The sequence below is a fragment of the Brassica rapa genome, chromosome A09 (genome assembly GCF_000309985.2).
Source record: "Brassica rapa cultivar Chiifu-401-42 chromosome A09, CAAS_Brap_v3.01, whole genome shotgun sequence".
Taxonomy (NCBI): domain Eukaryota; kingdom Viridiplantae; phylum Streptophyta; class Magnoliopsida; order Brassicales; family Brassicaceae; genus Brassica; species Brassica rapa.
The window spans coordinates 39,621,632-39,639,770 of NC_024803.2; the positions used below are offsets into that span (position 1 = coordinate 39,621,632).

General features: G+C 34.3%; 4 protein-coding genes and 1 long non-coding RNA gene across 6 annotated transcripts; 3 read left to right on the forward strand and 2 right to left on the reverse strand.

Moving 5' to 3' along the window:
• The first annotated feature begins 530 nt into the window (after positions 1–530).
• Positions 531–6,860, forward strand: LOC103837881 (GPI ethanolamine phosphate transferase 2). Of its 2 annotated transcripts, none has more exons than XM_033278610.1 (16): positions 531–2,284; positions 2,372–2,510; positions 2,583–2,750; positions 2,835–2,919; positions 3,005–3,111; positions 3,209–3,289; positions 3,450–3,502; positions 3,584–3,686; positions 3,762–3,905; positions 4,045–4,141; positions 4,232–4,469; positions 4,564–4,657; positions 4,797–5,711; positions 5,794–5,886; positions 5,959–6,245; positions 6,518–6,860. In XM_033278610.1, exons 1-16 carry the CDS (start codon positions 2,157–2,159, stop codon positions 6,648–6,650), a joined length of 2,865 nt encoding a protein of 954 aa, XP_033134501.1. In that variant the 5' UTR covers positions 531–2,156; the 3' UTR covers positions 6,651–6,860. The 2 variants fall into 2 exon arrangements, with proteins under 2 accessions (XP_033134501.1, XP_033134502.1); XM_033278611.1 differs by having other exon boundaries at positions 2,134–2,284; positions 2,578–2,750.
• On the reverse strand, positions 6,845–8,295 carry LOC117127856 (F-box protein At2g21930-like). The gene has a single exon (XM_033278614.1). The coding sequence runs from the start codon at positions 7,530–7,532 to the stop codon at positions 7,077–7,079; it is 456 nt and encodes a 151-aa protein (XP_033134505.1). The 5' UTR covers positions 7,533–8,295; the 3' UTR covers positions 6,845–7,076.
• On the reverse strand, positions 7,682–8,095 carry LOC103837941 (putative F-box protein At5g44220). The gene has a single exon (XM_033278536.1). The coding sequence runs from the start codon at positions 8,093–8,095 to the stop codon at positions 7,682–7,684; it is 414 nt and encodes a 137-aa protein (XP_033134427.1).
• Positions 8,296–10,558: 2,263 nt separating the features above from the next.
• Positions 10,559–11,067, forward strand: LOC103837882. Its single transcript, XR_004451542.1, has 2 exons — positions 10,559–10,656; positions 10,733–11,067. It is a non-coding gene; the product is annotated as an uncharacterized LOC103837882 (long non-coding RNA).
• An 862-nt stretch (positions 11,068–11,929) lies between these two features.
• Positions 11,930–13,393, forward strand: LOC103837883 (farnesoic acid carboxyl-O-methyltransferase). The gene is made up of 3 exons (XM_009114269.3): positions 11,930–12,098; positions 12,184–12,813; positions 12,907–13,393. The coding sequence occupies exons 1-3, from the start codon at positions 12,030–12,032 to the stop codon at positions 13,237–13,239; spliced, it is 1,032 nt and encodes a 343-aa protein (XP_009112517.1). The 5' UTR covers positions 11,930–12,029; the 3' UTR covers positions 13,240–13,393.
• Positions 13,394–18,139: the final 4,746 nt, after the last annotated feature.

Here is an 18,139-nt window from a genome sequence, read left to right on the forward strand (position 1 = left end):
AAACGGAAAAACTAAACCCTAAAATACTAGGGGACGGAAGCCGGCGACGTAAAGCTGTGATAGCCTTTACCCCCCGGAAGCTGGATCCGACGACGACGAAACTAAAGGAGCTTCCCCGCCGCGGAGACAAAGGACCGGCGGCGACGGATCTGTGAAAGCCTCCGTCTCCCGGAGCTAGAACTCGAACTATTGACACCCCCCCCCCTCCTACCCGCAAACCCCACCGTGACTCCTTAACCAGAACCACACTGGTTGGTGGCTGATCTGAGCTCCGGCAAAAGGAAACCGAATAAGAAGGAGAGCGACAGGACCGGATGATTTTATCGAAGGGAAAAGGGCTCTGGCGACGGCACGGACGCTCACGCGCCGGCCGACCGCCGGATCCCCTTTGTAAAAACTTTTCCCTCTCTAACTTTTCTCTCTCTTCCAGTCTTCGCTCCCCGCATTCTTAGTCTTTATTACCTTAAGAAGTATACAATTATTTATATTGTGAACAAAAGAAAAAAATTATAGACATTTACCGTAACTTTCTCTTCCCCTCAATGCATATATCTTGCTAAGCTTATTTTACGTTTTTGTCTTAAGCTTTACCAGCTGCAGCGGAGTTTAGTGTTCGTCATGAAGCCAACTGCTTGAAACACATATACTCAATATGAATGGTAGAGATGAATGCTACAATGAACTTCCAATTAACAGTGTAATGTAATTAAGGAATTTCTGAGTTAAGCATTTCACACTTGAGCCAACATTTATCATCGAAGAAGAAATGGTTTCATGTGGGCCGGTTCTCAACACCATCAAAGAAAATAACGGTCTTTTTTTTTGTCAACTGAAAAGAACACATTAAGAATTCACATGATGGTTTACGTTGACATATCTCATGTAAATAATAAGTGGTTATACATCGCAATCGACTAGATGAAAGAGTATTCGGTATTGCACAAGAGAATCAAACCTGTATAGTCCAACGACACAAGAAACGTTTTTCTCGTTTGGGATTGAAAGTTTTATGTGATGAGAACTTACTTTTGAATTTGTGATCTTTATGTCGTACTAGAAACCAAAATATGCTTCTTGGTGCCTTATTTTAGCCCTTACATTTTCAATATATTATATCCTCTATTGTATTCAACAATCTTTTTTTCCACTGGCCTGTTATAATCTTCATACAATAGCATAATCCAAAATTTCCATATCAATACAATCTTTGTTCTTGAAAGACAACCCAATGGAGACCACAAGAAGGATGTTGTTTTACCACTTCTAATTTCAAGTCTGTGGAACGATTTAGCTAAATCCCAATATTGTAGGATATTCCTCCACATTTAAAGCCAGACTTTGTTTTCTAACATACAGACCAAAACACGTTTGTGCGCTGTACATCAATACACAATAACATCTGTGGGCGTGTGTCCGTCAGTACACAAAGACATTCGTGGACTATCCGTGAAGATTGGAAATTTATTTCCCTAAACTATCTATAAAGACTGAATTAAAAAGAATCCGCCAAATACACGTTAAACAGAAACATTATCTACATCTCTTAACAAATTTAGTTCCAGTCCATTCTTTTTTGGCTTACTGAATCTTTTTCATGCTACTTTGTTTTTTTTTTCAGTCTGGTGTTGACCAAAGAAAAACAAAATTAATTTTTCTCGACCTCTTTCATACAAACTCTTAAACACACAGACACTTGGCGTATAAATAAGTCTTTTTTTTTTTTTTGTAACACAAAAAACTGTTAACAGTTTAAAATAAGTCTTTCCACAAAAGACTGGTGTATATAAGCTGAAACGCTTCAATCGGTTGCTGCGTTTTAAATCATATTTGTATTTTGAAAACTTAAACAGTACGAGCCGCACGTGACACAGTGTTCTCACACACTGGGTGGTCAAAGTGTCAGAGTTTCTTTTATGAGTGGACTCGTGACCTTACCCAACCTCTGAGTAACAATGCCCCTAACCTTTTAGCTATTTTTAGGCCTCAACAGACCCTACTCACTACTCACTGACACTGAATCAAACAACAGTGACACTTACTAAAAAACAAAATCCTAACGGGCTTTTCACTGGGCCGACTTTGTAAAGCCCATTTCATAGGTTTCATCTTTACTACGATCACCTTCTCTCTTTTTTTTTCTTTCTCCCGATCTCGAAATGTCGACGGAGATGACGTGTACGAGGCTGACGATCCTAACGGTCGTCGGAATATTCCTCCAGATCATCGGACTCTCGATTTTCGTCTTCGGTTTCTTCCCCGTCAAGCCGACTCTGTCCGGCGTCAGGTAACCATTGTAACTGCGAAGATGAATCTACTCCATTTGATTTTTGCTTCACACTCCTTTTTCTTTTGTTTGTATGTTGAATCTCAGTGGCTCGGAGAGTTATCGTCATCCTCTCTGTGATCCTGCGCCGAACACGAACGAGTCGGAGATTCATCCTGAGAAACTGAGATTGCTCTACCAGGAATCGTCTGGCATCTCTTCTAGATATGATCGATTGATTTTGATGGTATGCACTTGTTGTTAAGATGCTAAGATTGCGAGAGAATGTTTTAAGAGTATTGAAAGATGATTAGTTTAGGTTATAGATGGTCTTCCTGCGGAGTTTGTGCTGGGGAAGGATGGTCAACCTCCATGGAAGGTGTGGAAAGAGTCTATGCCTTATACACAGTCACTGCTGGCTAATGGAGATGCAATTGGTTACCATGCTAAAGCTGCTCCTCCAACTGTTACAATGCCGAGGTTGAAGGTGTGTGTGTGTGTGTGTGTGATCGTTGATGTGGATGATTATGGTTTACGAGGACTTGAGTTATTAATATTTTGGTGTTTTCAGGCAATGGTTTCTGGAGCGATTGGTGGTTTTTTGGATGTGGCTTTCAATTTTAACACGCAAGCCCTCTTAGATGACAACCTTCTTGGTATCTATTGGGTTTTTTTTGTTAATGTTTCATGTTTGCAAACATATGTAGTTTGATAGGAATACTGTGCTCTAAATTTTACCAGGTCAGTTTCTTAGGATTGGTTGGAAAATGGTGATGCTTGGAGATGAGACATGGATCAAGTTATTCCCGGGGCTGTTCATGAGACATGATGGTGTTAGCAGTTTCTTTGTGAGTTTCTGTGTGATAGTTTACTTTTTATTCATGTCGAATAGAGTTTTCCCTATCTGTATGATGGTGATATGAGCAATATATGTGTGTTTTTCAGGTAAAAGATACAGTACAGGTAGACAAAAATGTGTCCCGACACTTGCCAAATGAGCTTAACAAGGATGACTGGAATCTCTTGGTTAGTTTTTTCTTCGTTCTCTTATTTCCCCAATATATGGGGTTAGTTACTTGAACGCCAACTGATTCGTCTCAATTTCCTGCGATATGTAGTAGTGATTTCGAAGCAAATCCCTTGAATTTTACTGTGCTTTGTTCTTACTAGATCTACCCCTTATTAGATCCTTCATTACCTTGGCTTGGATCATGTTGGACATACTGGCGGCCGTAACAGGTCTTTGCTAGTCTCATTACACAATTTTGAGTAGAAAGGTTGTATGCGCAGATCATCTTATTATTTGTTTTTCTATTGTAGCCCCTTGATGGCTTCAAAACTTAAAGAAATGGATGATGTAGTTAGAACAATGCATTCAAGAGCCATGGTGGATCGTAGCCATGACCAAGGGCGGACCCTTTTGGTGAGTACTTTTTGTGTTTGGTGGTACATTTGGCTTTCTTATGTCGGAGTTATCTTATTTGAGTTTCATTTACAGATAGTAGTCAGTGATCATGGCATGACTGAGAACGGAAATCATGGAGGATCTTCATATGAAGAAACTGACTCCTTAATGCTCTTTATTGGCTTGAGTAGCAATATTTCTGATTATGCTGGCGCTACCAATAATTTAGCTTTCCAGGTAGAACAGTCATTGCAATTGTTGTGATATATTTGATTACCTTTTTTTAAACAGTCAAGCACCTACCTCGTTTGGAAAGAGTATTGATGACTATAAGTTAGTCATGATATGGAAACCAATGGAATATTTTTTGATGTAGGTAGATTTGACGCCAACTTTAGCTCTTCTATTTGGTGTGCCGATCCCAAAGAACAATGTTGGAGTCCTTGTCCCAGGAACACTTGATTCTTTAAGAGGTTAACCACTTTTGAGCCCTTGTAATTTCAGTCCGAACCTGTGGGAACGCATCGGAGTGTTTTTTTGTTTAACGTATGGAATCATTTCAGATTTTGAGCAACTACGGGCACTAGAACTGAATTCATGGCAGTTATTCAGGCTAATGCAAGCACAGTTACCAAATTCCTTGTTTGAAGGCTTCTCCTGCAATTGCTTCCTTGAAAGAACTTGTGATGGGTTTGGTTCGGATATTAGTGAGTGCTCTGGGGATAAAGAGAAACAACTTATTTGCTTATTTAGGAACGCTGCTGTCCTCCATGGCATTTGGAAGTCCAAGAAGTTAACAGAGTGCGTAATTTGTATGGATGGATTTACTTGCGGTGCTCCTCTTGACTTTGAACTCCCGATAAACTAACTCCGTGGATGGCTTTCTTGTTAATAGGTCTAGTTCCGCCGAAGACTTCAGCAGAGCTTTGGATGCCTATAACGCCTTTTTGAAAACTGCAAGTGAGTGGTTAGCAAGCAAAACCACTGAAGTATGTTTGACATCTTTTCTTAGAGTTCTATGAAACATTATTTTGGAAAACTAACGATTTTCAATCTTCACTAGTTTCCAAGGCTAGCAAATCTATAGTATTTCAATCTAACGATTTTCAATCTTCTCTCTGTTGGCAGAAACCAGTTTTCTTACTGGGTCTTGGAGTGAGTGCCATGCTTATTTCCTGCGTTGTTTGTGCCACTCTCTTTCTGTCCTTATTCAAAGAGGTTTACAATGAGCCGAAGGATCAAGTCTGTCGTTTGAATTATCTGTTGAATTTGGAAGAGGTGTTCATTTTGGCAGTTCTTTTGATCCTCGTTATAAGTATGGGATCTAGTTCAATGGTGGAAGAAGAGCACTATATATGGCATTTCATGGTATCCACATTCTATCTTCTGTTACTTTTCAAGACAATAAAGTCATTCAGTTTCTCCAAAGGGCTGGACTCACTTGGAGAATATAAAATCGGTTCAATCTTCCTGCTTCTTATTTCTGGTAGACTACTGAGAGGTTGGCATCAAGGGGGCGTGAACTGGACTTACTTTCCTGATATTTCTAAGTGGCTAGAGCAAGCTGGCGGTACTTTTGTCAAATGGATGCAGCTAATCTCGACCTTTCTTGTTATTGGTCTAGGATTATTCACTCTCTTTCGAACAGGGTCGAAGAGAAAAAGTGTCCGCATCCAAGCTTTTGGTTTCTCAATTTGTGGGTTCCTAATTCTGCTGCATGCCTGGAGATACCAGGGTGATATGTTTGGAACCGATAATGGAGCCACCGTAACAGCAAAAGTTATCTATCTTCTTCTTTCTATATCTACGGTTGGAGGAGCTCTAGTTTTACCATGGTCTATGCTAAACAAAGACGAGTCCTTTCTAGCTATAGCAGGTGACTGCTTGTATATGATTGGCTCTGCATACGTACTTTGCTGGTGTCTTCTACAGCTGCTTCTACAACAACCGATCAACTCAGGACCCATACTTTTGCTGCTCATCCAAATTTTAGTAGTTTCATTTCTTTCGTCTAAAGATGTGCAGGTCAACGAATGGGTCGAGGTTGGTTTTTAATTTGGTTCTTTGTCCGTAAATGATGTTGCAAAAAAGCTCGTCGGTTTAAGATTTCCTTCTTTTTTTGTAGATTGCTGCACTCTATTACATGGGAATGGCAGGTCACTTTGCTCTTGGAAACAGCAATACTTTAGCAACCATCGATGTTGCTGGTGCTTTTATTGTAAGCCTCCTTTTCTTTTCATTTTGTAAACCCAAAAACACTGACACATTCGACCGAACTCTTTTTTCTTAGGGAATCTCTAGTCATTCTACAATACTTTCTGGAATCTTGATGTTCATGATAACCTATGCATCTCCCCTGTTGTTCCTTTTATCCTTGGTGATGTACATTGGTGGAAAGCTAAGAAAACACTCACACTTGGCTCACTCCGACACGGATCTAGGACAACTCTTGAAGCTAAAGCTTGGGTTCCCTTGTCTCGTACCACTCTGCATAAATTCAATACTCTTGACGGCATATACTGTGGTCCTGCTACTCATGAGGAATCACCTTTTTGTGTGGAGCGTCTTCTCTCCCAAGTAAGTATTTGCTTCCGTCTTGAAACACATTATTGCTTTAGGGTAACCGGTTAGGGGTGTTCAGAACTAGTAACCAATGTAAAAATGAAATCTTCTGTACACACGTTACCGGATTTGATTTAGGTTCTGTTGCTGATCGGATACATCTTGATTGAATCTGTTTGTGGTTTTTTAGGTTTAGTTTAATTGAATTGAACACCCTTAACCAGATCTCATTAGACCGATAGAAGAAATTGTTGTTGACTAGTGGTGTTGGTGAACAATGTGAACAGGTATCTGTACGTGTGTGCAACCACTGTTTGCACATACGTTGGAGTTTGTATCGTAGCTGTTACAGTCGCCTACGCTCTCTCCGTCACTACCTTCCTTAGAAGCAAAACACAACAACTGGTGGTAGACTCGTAGTTTAATTATGATTTAATTTTAGAGGTGATCTATCGAATTTACAGTTATTAGTTTACAATTTTGCTACTGCTAGTTTACAGTTATGTTTAACTTTTGAGAGTATGTGTAATGTCTAAATTAATTAAAGTTGGATATATGGTTTTGACTTTTTAAATGAACAGATTGTAATAATCTTACTAGATTATGAAACAAAATATCAGAAAAAAAAAATCAAATGTAGATAAGAAATTATTTACTACCATGAGTACATGAACTCTAAAATCCAGAGATAAAACCAAAACTAAAAAATATAGCAGCAATAAACTGATTATAAGACCTGTAACAAGATGAAACTCAGATACAAGTTATCAAGCAAAATATAACAGTGGAGGTTATTACTTATTATCATAAAACTCATGAAGAAGAAGAATTGTTTGCAAAGCACTCTTAGAGAAACATGAGATTCTCAATCTGACCAGGGAAGATAGACATTGTCCTACGCTTCCAATCTTTATCCCAAAGTGGAAGCTCCTCATGTTCTGTAATTCCTTCAACGTCCACCTTTCTCACCCTCTTTTTCTTGGGATCATAATACAAAACATAAAACGCCGATTCCTGCAATTCCTTTGGTGCCAAAACAAACTCCCCTGCATCATCACCATCATCAACGGCACAAAACACTTGAAACTTTGTATTATATCCAGACAATCTCGGCAAATCGAAAAACGTAGAGGACCATACATTTTTCTCAGCATCCTCTAAAACCCATAATCCGATTTTACCGTACACAGTGTAGATAAGAGCAAGCTTCCCATAGTACCTCGTCATACTCGTAAACTTTCTCGCTCTTCCTTGCGGTACTCTGATAACATCAAACTTCTCAGACCGAACATCAAAGCTCATAACGCCACGGTCCTTACCAACGACACTCGTAGTAGTACCCGTCCCAAAACAAGCTCCGTAGTATAGAACCCCGTCTATACATATATGAAGAGACTCAGGAGAGTAGTGAGGAGGACAGTCTTCAACCGTCCTCTACGAACTCTCCTCTCCTAAGTAGCGGTTACAGAGGCTTCGTGTGGATTCTTGGTTTGAAGCGATGAGAAGAAGAAACAGTCTTGGCCATATCCTTTGTCACGTTTGAATGCGAAGATGAGAGTATTACTACTACTACTACGACGTTGTTGGTTTGAAGAAGACCAAAGTTTGTTGAATTCTTGGCGGCGGATGGTTGATGCCCAGAGCTTTGATACGCACGTGAGCCTCGCTAGGGTTTTGACAGGGAACAGTTTGAGTATCTCCATTAAGAGATCGGAAGGAAACGGATCTGAGTTTGTTTCATCTGAAGTATTTTTCTGTTTTGACACAGTAAGTGGCGACGTTGGTGTTGCTTCAACGATTGCATCGCTGGTTTGGTCTACGTCTCTGTAGTTTGCAAGCTTTGATCTCTCTCTTTTTCTTTTCATGGCGGAGAGGGAGAGAAGAAACAAAGGGTGGTGTCTGTGTTGACTTTGTTGCAGAGTAGGGAGAAGAAGAGATCTAGGTGCGTTTGCGTTTTGATTACCGATCCCGCGTTATCAAACGCGTCAGATCCCTTATATATTACAAGATAAGCATTGTAATAAATGCATTCACATTATAATAGACACGTGGCAGCTTCACAATGATTTGATAATAAATATACTAATGCATTCACACTATAATCATAAATGTGTTCACACTACGTACTTTGTGATTTTTTTTAATATAAAACTCATATACATAGTTCCAATAAAACTCTAGATTTTTCGGTTCGAATAAAAATAGATAATGAATCAAAAGCTAAACTATATATATATTATTTTTATTGTTTACGGATAAAATTGAGCAAAATATTCATAAATTTTGATTCGATTTGTTATCCGTTTTGATTTGAACCAAAAAATCTTGATATTTGAAACTCTACGAAACAAATCAAATACTAAAATACAATATCCAAAAAAGAAACAAATCACTAATACCAATATTTTTAGGAACATATATCTAATTTGATATGTTATATGCATATATATACATATATGAAAAGAATTATATATATATGTTATATATATTATGCTTTATATCAGTTTTACAATATAAATTTATTATATTAGGTACTAGAATTAAAAGGTTATATAATGTTTTATTTTTGTAATAAAATGTTATTATTAAATTATTTTTAAAATTTTATTTTATTTACAATCAAATCGAATATTCTTTAAAATTCTAAAACATTTCGGATATCCGAGTCACCGAATATCTAGGTGGCTAAAAATCGAATCGACAAAAATGTTTCCAAATATCCAGATACTTGATATGTGTCCACCCCTATTTACGAATGTAATTTTATTTTCTTTTGATGAAAAAATGACCAATGTCAAGGTCTTTTTTATTTTAAATAAATTTTAATTTTATCTTTCATGTATTATTCTAAACAAAAATATCATTTAATATTAATTAACAATATCTTTATATATTTTTCAACTATTTTTATATACTTTTTACATAAATATACATGTGCACCTTGATGTGAGCATCTTATAACTAAGTATTCACCACAGCTGAAGTATCTAATTTTTTTGAAAGTTGAAATATTTTTTCTTAATGTTTCTTTCACTATTGACCAAATTGTAGTTAAATGATTTGTCTTAATAATTTTCTTTTCTTTTTCTTAAACTATTATCTGTTTAAAAACTATAATATGAAACTATTGGTTCGACATGACGACTATCTAAACTTCATAATATAAAAATAAACATATAATATTAATTTTAGGTTTTTATCCGAAAAAACCTAAAAATCAAATGTTTTAACCGAATAAACTAAAATGATTATTAATTTAAAATAATAGTTATATTTTAGAAGATTAAAAACAAAAAAACGTAAAACCTAACTAATATCCAGATTAAACAGATTTATTGCCTTTTTTATTAAAAATAACGAAACTAATAATCACATCCCGCGCAAGGCGCGGGTTATTACCTAGTGTGTATTATTTAAAATTGGTTAAACATGCTGTCGTTTTAAAGATTTAGACGAGAAAAGAGTGGTGGGGTCTGAGGAAATAAAAACGGCGAACGGTTTTATTAAGAATAATCGAAATGAGGCTATAAAAAGTCGTCTCAGCAAAGAAGCAAAGTTGTTTGGTCTATGGTTTTAGATGGGAAAACATTCTCTGAGGTTGAAATAGACAATATAGTATATAGCCCCTTCTTGATCTGGCCAAGCTTCAACTGACTGTTGTTACTTGTAACGCAAGTCTCTAAGATGTTACACATTGCTTGTACAGATTTATGATTTTAACCGGGACTTGAGATATATTGGGATTGCACAATTCACAACAAGATACTTTGTCTTGAGGAACTGTTTGTCTAATGCCAAGTCTGATACTGTTTTTTTCTGCGTGGAACCCTCCTCCAGAATGGGGCCAGTGAGTTCCTTTACACATCTTTAGGGACATATATATATAATCATGATGTGTTAAAACGGTTATATACTTGTAACTAAGAAATGCTCTTGCCACACTACTGTATTCAGGCAAGTTCTTCTTTACCTTAATATATGTTCTAATGAGAACTAATATTATTATTATGAAAAAAAAACTAATATTATGAGACTACAAGAGTCAAGAAGCTTGAGGTTCTTGCAGACACTTAAGTATATATATATTAAATTACATAAATCAAGTTCTCTTGTGTTTGCTTGACAGGTTGACATATATCCTCTAAAAATACATTTGACAGAAGCAATGTACACAATGATGTGGGAGTATATCTTCCCAGGAGAGGAGCAACATTCTCAGAGAAGAGAGGTTTGATTTTGTTTGTCTTTTTCTTTTCTTACTAGCTTTTGATGTATATCTTGTTGCTAAGCAGTTATGACTCTTGCTTGCTTGCTTGTCTGCCAGGAAGTTTGGAAAGTGTCAACAACGGGAGGATCACGATGAGTCAGGAAAGGTTCATTAGCCCAAGAAGCAGCAGCTTTGCTCTCTTCATCTGATCTAGGCCACGTGAGTTTTTGGTATTCTTACATTCATATCATTGTCTTGTTATGTTTATCTGTATTTTTCTTGAAAATGCTTTCAGAGTTCAAAGAATCATAACTCAAAGTCAAGATCAATCCCGTAGTTCAGGGCCACAACTGAGAAGAACATCCTCTTTCGACAGAACATGGGAGGATCGGAGACCCGTGGCGGAATCTGTAGCTAATGAGCTTGTTCTACATTCCATGGAGCATCAAAGTGAATCCTCTAATAGTATTAGATTAAAGAGTAATTTTGGGCTTAGTGTGTGGTTGAGAAAATGATCCGGCGTCGATCTCTTAAGTATTTCGTTATTATTTGTCAAATCTTTTCTCACACACGTTTATTTGTTTCTGAAACCTCTTAACGAACTACCTAACAATATAATATTAATTTTTTCATTCGCACGTTTTCGGTGACACTAGAATTGGAAAACAACCAGTTAAGTCTCATGTTCCACAAAAGTTATTGCTCTCTGGCAACCAATTGTTTTGAATAATAAGCAACATAGTAAATATTTCGTGAGAAAATAACACAACCATACATCTTTATTGCTTAGTCCCTACATCTTTATTGCTTAGGGCCTGACTGGTTTAACCGCAGCGGTTGCGGTTGCGGTTGCGGGAGTTTGCGCATGCGGGTGGTTGCGGTTTCTAGCGGTTTTAAGAGATTTGTACGACTGGTTCTGCGGTTAAAAATTGGTGCGTTTGCGGGATACTTATGACTGGTTAACTACCAAGTGCAACAGCGGTTAAATAATAAATTAACAATATTTACATTTTATACAATTATAAAAATATCAAAAATAATAATATTATAATAAATATAAAAGTTATATTTAGAAAGTTATAGTTTACTTTTTTTTTAAATATAGAAAATATTTTTATTTTAAAGTTTTATAATATTAATTAAAATTTAATAGATATATTTTAGCATTTTTATAATTCTAATTTAATTTTTTTATTGAATATTTTTATTTTTGTATTTATATTGTTTTGGAAAAAAAGAAATTTTTTTTATCCTCCCGCAACCGCCCGCAACCGCAAACGCTAGCTGGAACCAGCTTTTGAATTTATGAGGTTCGGAGCGATTTGGAGCAGTTTGGAACGGTTTGGAACGGTTTGAGCGATTGTTGCAAAACGCCAACAACCGCTACCAACCGCAAAAGCTGCGTTTGCGGGTGGTACCGGGAAAACCAGTCATGCTCTTAGTCCATTTAGCATCCCCCCCCCCCTCCCCCCCCTCCAATATCCCAAAGGCCAATTGATAAATGTATATATATATATGCAGAGTCTTGTGACTAAATAACCATCACAGCTGACACACAAATAATCATCACAATACAGTAGGGAAGATAAAACATGCCGACTACATTCACGATGGTCGGAGGTGAAGGTCCTAACAGTTACCAACAACATTCTACACATCAGGTTTATTTATTAAAAATTATTATACATTTAACAATCATTTCTTTTGCGCTTAGATATTGATTGGAAAACATACATGGTTCATTAGGGAGCATTGCTTGAAGCTTCAAAGGAGAAGATCAACGAAGCCATCTCCACTAAGCTCGGCATTGATTTCACTTCAGGTCTCATTAGCATTGCAGATTTCGGTTGTTCCACTGGACCTAACACTTTCGCCGCCGTACAAACCGTAATAGATGCCGTGGAACACAAGTATCAAAAAGACATTGAGTTCCAAGTTTTCTTCAACGATTCTTCAAACAACGATTTCAACACTCTCTTCAGGACACTTCCTCCTGCTAGAAGATATTTTGCAACTGGAGTTCCAGGGTCTTTCTTTGGTCGTGTTCTTCCTAAGAACAGTTTCCATGTGGGAGTTGCTTCTTTCGCACTCCATTTCGTATCCAAGATTCCTAAGGGAGTTAGAGAGCGCCATTCTCCAGTGTGGAACAAGGACATACATTGCACTGGATTCTCGAAAGAGGTAGCAAACTTGTACCTTGATCAATACAAGATAGATGTGGGGAGTTTCTTGAACGCGAGAGCTCAAGAGCTCGTCTCCGGTGGATTGCTATTGTTTCTTGGACATTGTCTACCAAATGGGGTTCAAATGTCCGAAACGGTTAATGGAATGATGATTGATATCACTGGATTTGCTCTTAATGAAATTGCCAAGAAGGTTAAACAAATTAAAACACAAAACTTTTTTTAAATTAAAATATTAGTACTAATCAATACTAACATATATGCGGTTTTTGTCTTCCATTAAAAGGGTCTTATTGATCAAGAAAAGCTCGACGCTTTCAAACTGCCTGTCTATCTTGCACATGCGGATGAGTTGAAGCGAATAATCGAGAACAACAAATGTTTCAGGACCGAAGTATTCGAAAAAATTAGTCATTCAAAGGAAGAATATCAGATAGACTCAGACTATTTAACGGTCGCATTTAAGGTCACAGTTGGAGGATCTGTCGCTTCTTACTTTGGCGAAGATGTAATGGAGAAAACCTATGAGATTGTGAAGGAGAAGACACAAGAACTACTTCCACAGATAGCCAACGCCAAACCCGGAATGCAATACCTCATTGTGCTTCGAAAAACCTGATTTCCTGATAACCGTAGATCTATGAGGTGAGATCATTCTGAGACAATGTTTTACTTTTACCATTACAATGATGTGTTTGTGTTCGTTATTCATGGTGTTGATTCTAATGTCCAATAAAATATTAATATGAATAACTATAAGTGATTAGATTGCATCCCAAGAAACTTTTTATTTATAAAACCTAATATCCTACACTTTATCAATCAAATTCTTTACAGTCAAAACTCATCTTATTTATTAACTGGTCAATATACGAGTCTGGGTAATTGTCATACTGCAGATAAATTGAAAGCTAGGATTAGGAGCCAGTGGTGGTGAAAACTTTGCCACGAAATGGAATTCAAAATTTTGGTAGGTGCATAGCCAAGGAAAATTCTTATCCAAGACACTTTCTGGATATAATTTTTTTGGTTTTTTCGACCAATGCAGCTAAACCAATTTTCAATGGGAAATTGCCTTTTATATACAAAAAAAATACAAATTCACTATGTAGCCAAAAACACTATCTCTTTTCTCATTTTTCTTCATATTTCTCTAACTTTTCATTAAAAATCTATTACCCATTTTTGGCTATTTGGAAAATAAGCTCATTTCCAATTAGTACATACCAAAAATGTACAAAAGCATCGCTCAAAATATCGACTAGATGAAAAAAGTAAACTTGTACCTATATTTGTAGAGAGAGTATATATTGGTTTTTTTCTTAACACAAAAAGATTAGAGTAACATATAAATATAAAAACAGAGATTTGTACAAGGAAGAATATAAAACCGACGAGCTTGCTAACTCTCGAAAACTAAGCCAGAAGATAATTTTTGATGATTTAACAAATGATCCAAACAAAATTTATTATATTCAACCTTTATTAATAACTACAACATCAAACACAAAAAAACGATGAATCGGATACTTTATATATATAATCTTATCATGCTCCATATAGACATGAAAATATAAAAGACAATGGTGAATGCACCAACATTTTTTGTTCAAGCATTTGAATATTTGATGGGCAGATTTTTGAATCACATGTCTAACCCATTTGTCCAATTATGTGAAAGAAGTAGTTGAGTAAGATTAACTACTTTGACTGAAATTGTGTACTTAATAAGCATAACAAATAAAGTTAAAGCATATTCCATAAGACTAAAATATATGTAATTCACAAAATTTGGAATGTGATATTACGTTTTTTGTGTGTATATCCTTAATTATCCAACTTTTTAGGTATGAATCTTTTAAAATTATCTAAAATTTGTAAAAATTCCTCAAAACTTATTCAAATTATCAGAGGAGATGATATATCCTAGAGGTGATCTTTTATACAAACTTGGTTGATATAACGGCAGAGAAAAATATGTGAAAAATATACAAAGGTATCACTAAATATAATCACGAGTACCTGCAAATCTTCATTTGCTTTTTAAGGAAGTGGTACCCCTTGTGTATTTCTCATGAACACCCATGTTTGTTTCACAAAAATTAAAGCAATCGTTTGATCATTATCTTTTACAAACGCTTTATGTTAAACTTTTTTGCAATCTTGTTATGAGGAATCCACACAACATTCACTTCAGTGAATGGAGAAGATCCATTATGATGAGCATGATTTTAAGGTCACGAGTTAATTATTTTTCTCTGCAATAAGGACTTGTATCAACTTCAAGTAGCGAGTATATCCATTTGTTAGGTATTGTTGTTGTAGGACAACATTTCCATGATGAAATGTAGAGATAGTTTTCTCTACCATAACAAAATCACCTATCTCACATAACATCATTATTGATGTGATTCCAAATATTTCAGAATTATATTCACTAACATTTTTGTAGTAGAACCTGAGATGATCCACTCGTATTTGGCTTTCGTTAAGATCATATATATTTATGTTGATCAAACCTCTCTTTTAAATATTTTTAAAGATCTGGATGATCTTCTTTTGTAATATATTTATCTAAAACCATCATGTATGTGGTGTCGTAAAAATATCATGGTTTTATTTTTCTCTCATATGGTACTACTTTTAATTTATCTATGGTTTCTAGAAACATGTTTTCTCCTATGTGTATCTTTGCATTTATCGCCAATAACATATAATTATTATTTGTGATACCAAGTGCAATTATTTTAAGCTTTTGTCAATTCGACATTATGACTATATTCATAAAATAGTGATATAATAAATATAATAATATATAATTTTAATGCATTTGGCATTATATCCATAAAATAATAATATAATAAATACAGAATTTAAATGAATAAATTAAAATCATAATTTTAATTGCATGAATTAAAAGATGCAGTTTAAATAGTATCGGAGGCAGTCCTACCATATGATCGAAGAGACATAGTCTACCACCATATTGATCATTTAATAATTTACGGAGACAAAACCTTCCATATGATCTTAGAAGACATAGTGTATCATATTGATCATTTAATAATTTATTGGGGTCAAGCTTTTAATATGATCTGATGATATGTGTTACCATATTGATTTTTATATTTACATAGGCAAAATTTACCGTACGATTCTTTGATCGTGAAGGCATAGTTTACCATGACGATCAATTAGGAAAGCAACACCTATCATCTTAAGATAATAAATTTAGAAAACAAAATCTATCATTTAAAAACAATAATAAATTTAAAATAATTAAAATATATTGAAATTAAACTTTCTTTCGCTGGTATGAAATCATTTGTGCTTATAACATGTTGAGCATTCAATGAGGTATATATAATGTAACTTTATTTATATTACACTAATATGTTTGTTATACAGAAAGGAATAACACATGAATGAAGATAAAATAAATAGCTTTATTACAAGATTTTGATTCTTCACTTTGAAAGCGCGGGATATTTTTCGGTTGGAATACTTATGTAATAAGATTATACGTTTGTTTAAAGTGTGTGACAAAATTTAGATTAAACATTTGATCTTTGATGTTCATAATTAAGAGTTTATATATTTTGGTGTATCTTATTATAAATATATAAATTTATAAAGTAGTATTTATGTTTTAAAACCAGATTATGGTATGCGATGTGTTCGAGCTTTGATATTTGTAATTGCGATTTTAGACATTTCATTCGACCTTTGATATTTCTAATTGTGATATTAGTGTTTAAACTTGTTAACAATATGCTATTTCAAATTGGCATATTTTTTATCTTTATATAAGTTGACTGTATAATATAAAATACCATATTTTCATGATTTTTTGGTTTTTCAATAGTAAGTATAAATTACATATCATATATAACCTAATATATTTGGGCTTGAAAAAACAATATAAATAAATATTGAGTTGGGTTTAATTTGCTAAATGGTGGGTTTTGCTTCTCAAGTCGGAATTAGTAAAAACTTTGGCCCATGCCTATCTCTATAAACACGACCGAAAAAGCTATGTTGCATACCGGTCTTCTTCTAGAATACTCTTCAGATTTTTTTTTTGGTTATCTAGGTAAAAATCACAATTAGGTTCTTAGCCGCCATGAACTCAAAAATTCTTTATTTAAGGTGATAAATTCTGACATTTTTTGTTCTAATACTCTTCCAGAATACTCTTCCAATACGTTATTTGTTTAAGGTGATAAATTCTGACATTTTTTGTTTGTCCGATTCTGATCCGAAAATTTATTATCTTCGAAAAAACAAACAAAGATCTGGAGATCCTTACATAACTACTTGGATATATTACTGGTAAATCAATTTTTTCTTCTTAATTCTTCTTATAACATTATCTACTGATTATAAATCGAGATCTAACTATTTTGTTTTTCCAGAAATGTCTAGCATGTCAAATCAGATATGTTATGTTGTTCATAATGTTCTTCATTTGATCTTAGAGTTGTACGGAATAAAATCAGAAGCTATCAGACTTTGTTAAAACCATCCAAGGTTAGTACTCGAGATAAATCTTTGTTTAAAAAAATAATAATTTATACTCTGTAAAGAAATTTGAGTTTCTTATAAAATTTTGGATGACATATATAAGATTGTTGTAATAAGGATTAAATAATATATGTATATAGAACAATTCACATTGAGCTTAAACGGTTCACATTGTATCTTAAAATCAAGCTTTAACTAACATATTGATTCACACAACTCATAGATATTCAAACATTAGCTAGAAAAGTACTATTTCTAACAAATAACACATGAATCATTGTTTAATATTTAGAGTCATGATTTTATCCTTTTTGTTAAAATTTTAGTATTCAGAATCATAGTTGAATAATTATCATGTCTTATATCTTAAATGTGTTTTAAAAGCTAAATGTAGATATGAGCAAAAAAAATATTCTTTTTATAAAATTGGATAGTTAAGATTATAATATTATTTTATTTTGTGACAACATATCCAACAATAATTGCCAATGAGATTTTTTCTGTATTGTAACAACTTATGCATCAATATTTTTTAAAGAAAACAACCTAACAAGAAAATTAAAAAAAAAATTGTTGAAATTACATCCCATAAAAATAGCAATAATATTTATGAAATACAATCAATTATTTGAATTTGCACCTAGGATATGGTAGATTTCAGTTGATAAACAATTGTGATAATAATTGAGATTTTTTTGTGTATAGTAATGTATTTTATGGATTCTAATATATCTAAGCTAAGATTTTATATAATAATATAATTTAATTTCTAGGCTGATCAACATCAGTATTTTAAATAATTAAAGTATATTGAAATTAAAAAATAATCCGGCTGTATTTATATTATATTAATATATTTTTAATAGATAATTAATAATACGTGAATGAATATAGAGTAAATAGCTTTATTGATGGTGATTTACGTATTTTCCATTTACTCTAGAAGTTACTTGTCATACTCATAATTAAATAAATTAATTTTGTTTTCACTATTG

Coding starts and splice junctions, on each gene's coding strand:
- LOC103837881 (XM_033278610.1), top strand. CDS start 2,157: ATGTCGACGGAGATGACGTGTACGAGGCTGACGATCCTAACGGTCGTC. Junction 3,290..3,449: donor AGGATGACTGGAATCTCTTG/GTTAGTTTTTTC, acceptor ACCCCTTATTAG/ATCCTTCATTACCTTGGCTT. Junction 4,470..4,563: donor AAGTCCAAGAAGTTAACAGA/GTGCGTAATTTG, acceptor TCTTGTTAATAG/GTCTAGTTCCGCCGAAGACT.
- LOC117127856 (XM_033278614.1), bottom strand. CDS start 7,532: ATGAGCTTTGATGTTCGGTCTGAGAAGTTTGATGTTATCAGAGTACCG.
- LOC103837941 (XM_033278536.1), bottom strand. CDS start 8,095: ATGAAAAGAAAAAGAGAGAGATCAAAGCTTGCAAACTACAGAGACGTA.
- LOC103837883 (XM_009114269.3), top strand. CDS start 12,030: ATGCCGACTACATTCACGATGGTCGGAGGTGAAGGTCCTAACAGTTAC. Junction 12,099..12,183: donor AACAACATTCTACACATCAG/GTTTATTTATTA, acceptor ATGGTTCATTAG/GGAGCATTGCTTGAAGCTTC. Junction 12,814..12,906: donor TTAATGAAATTGCCAAGAAG/GTTAAACAAATT, acceptor TTCCATTAAAAG/GGTCTTATTGATCAAGAAAA.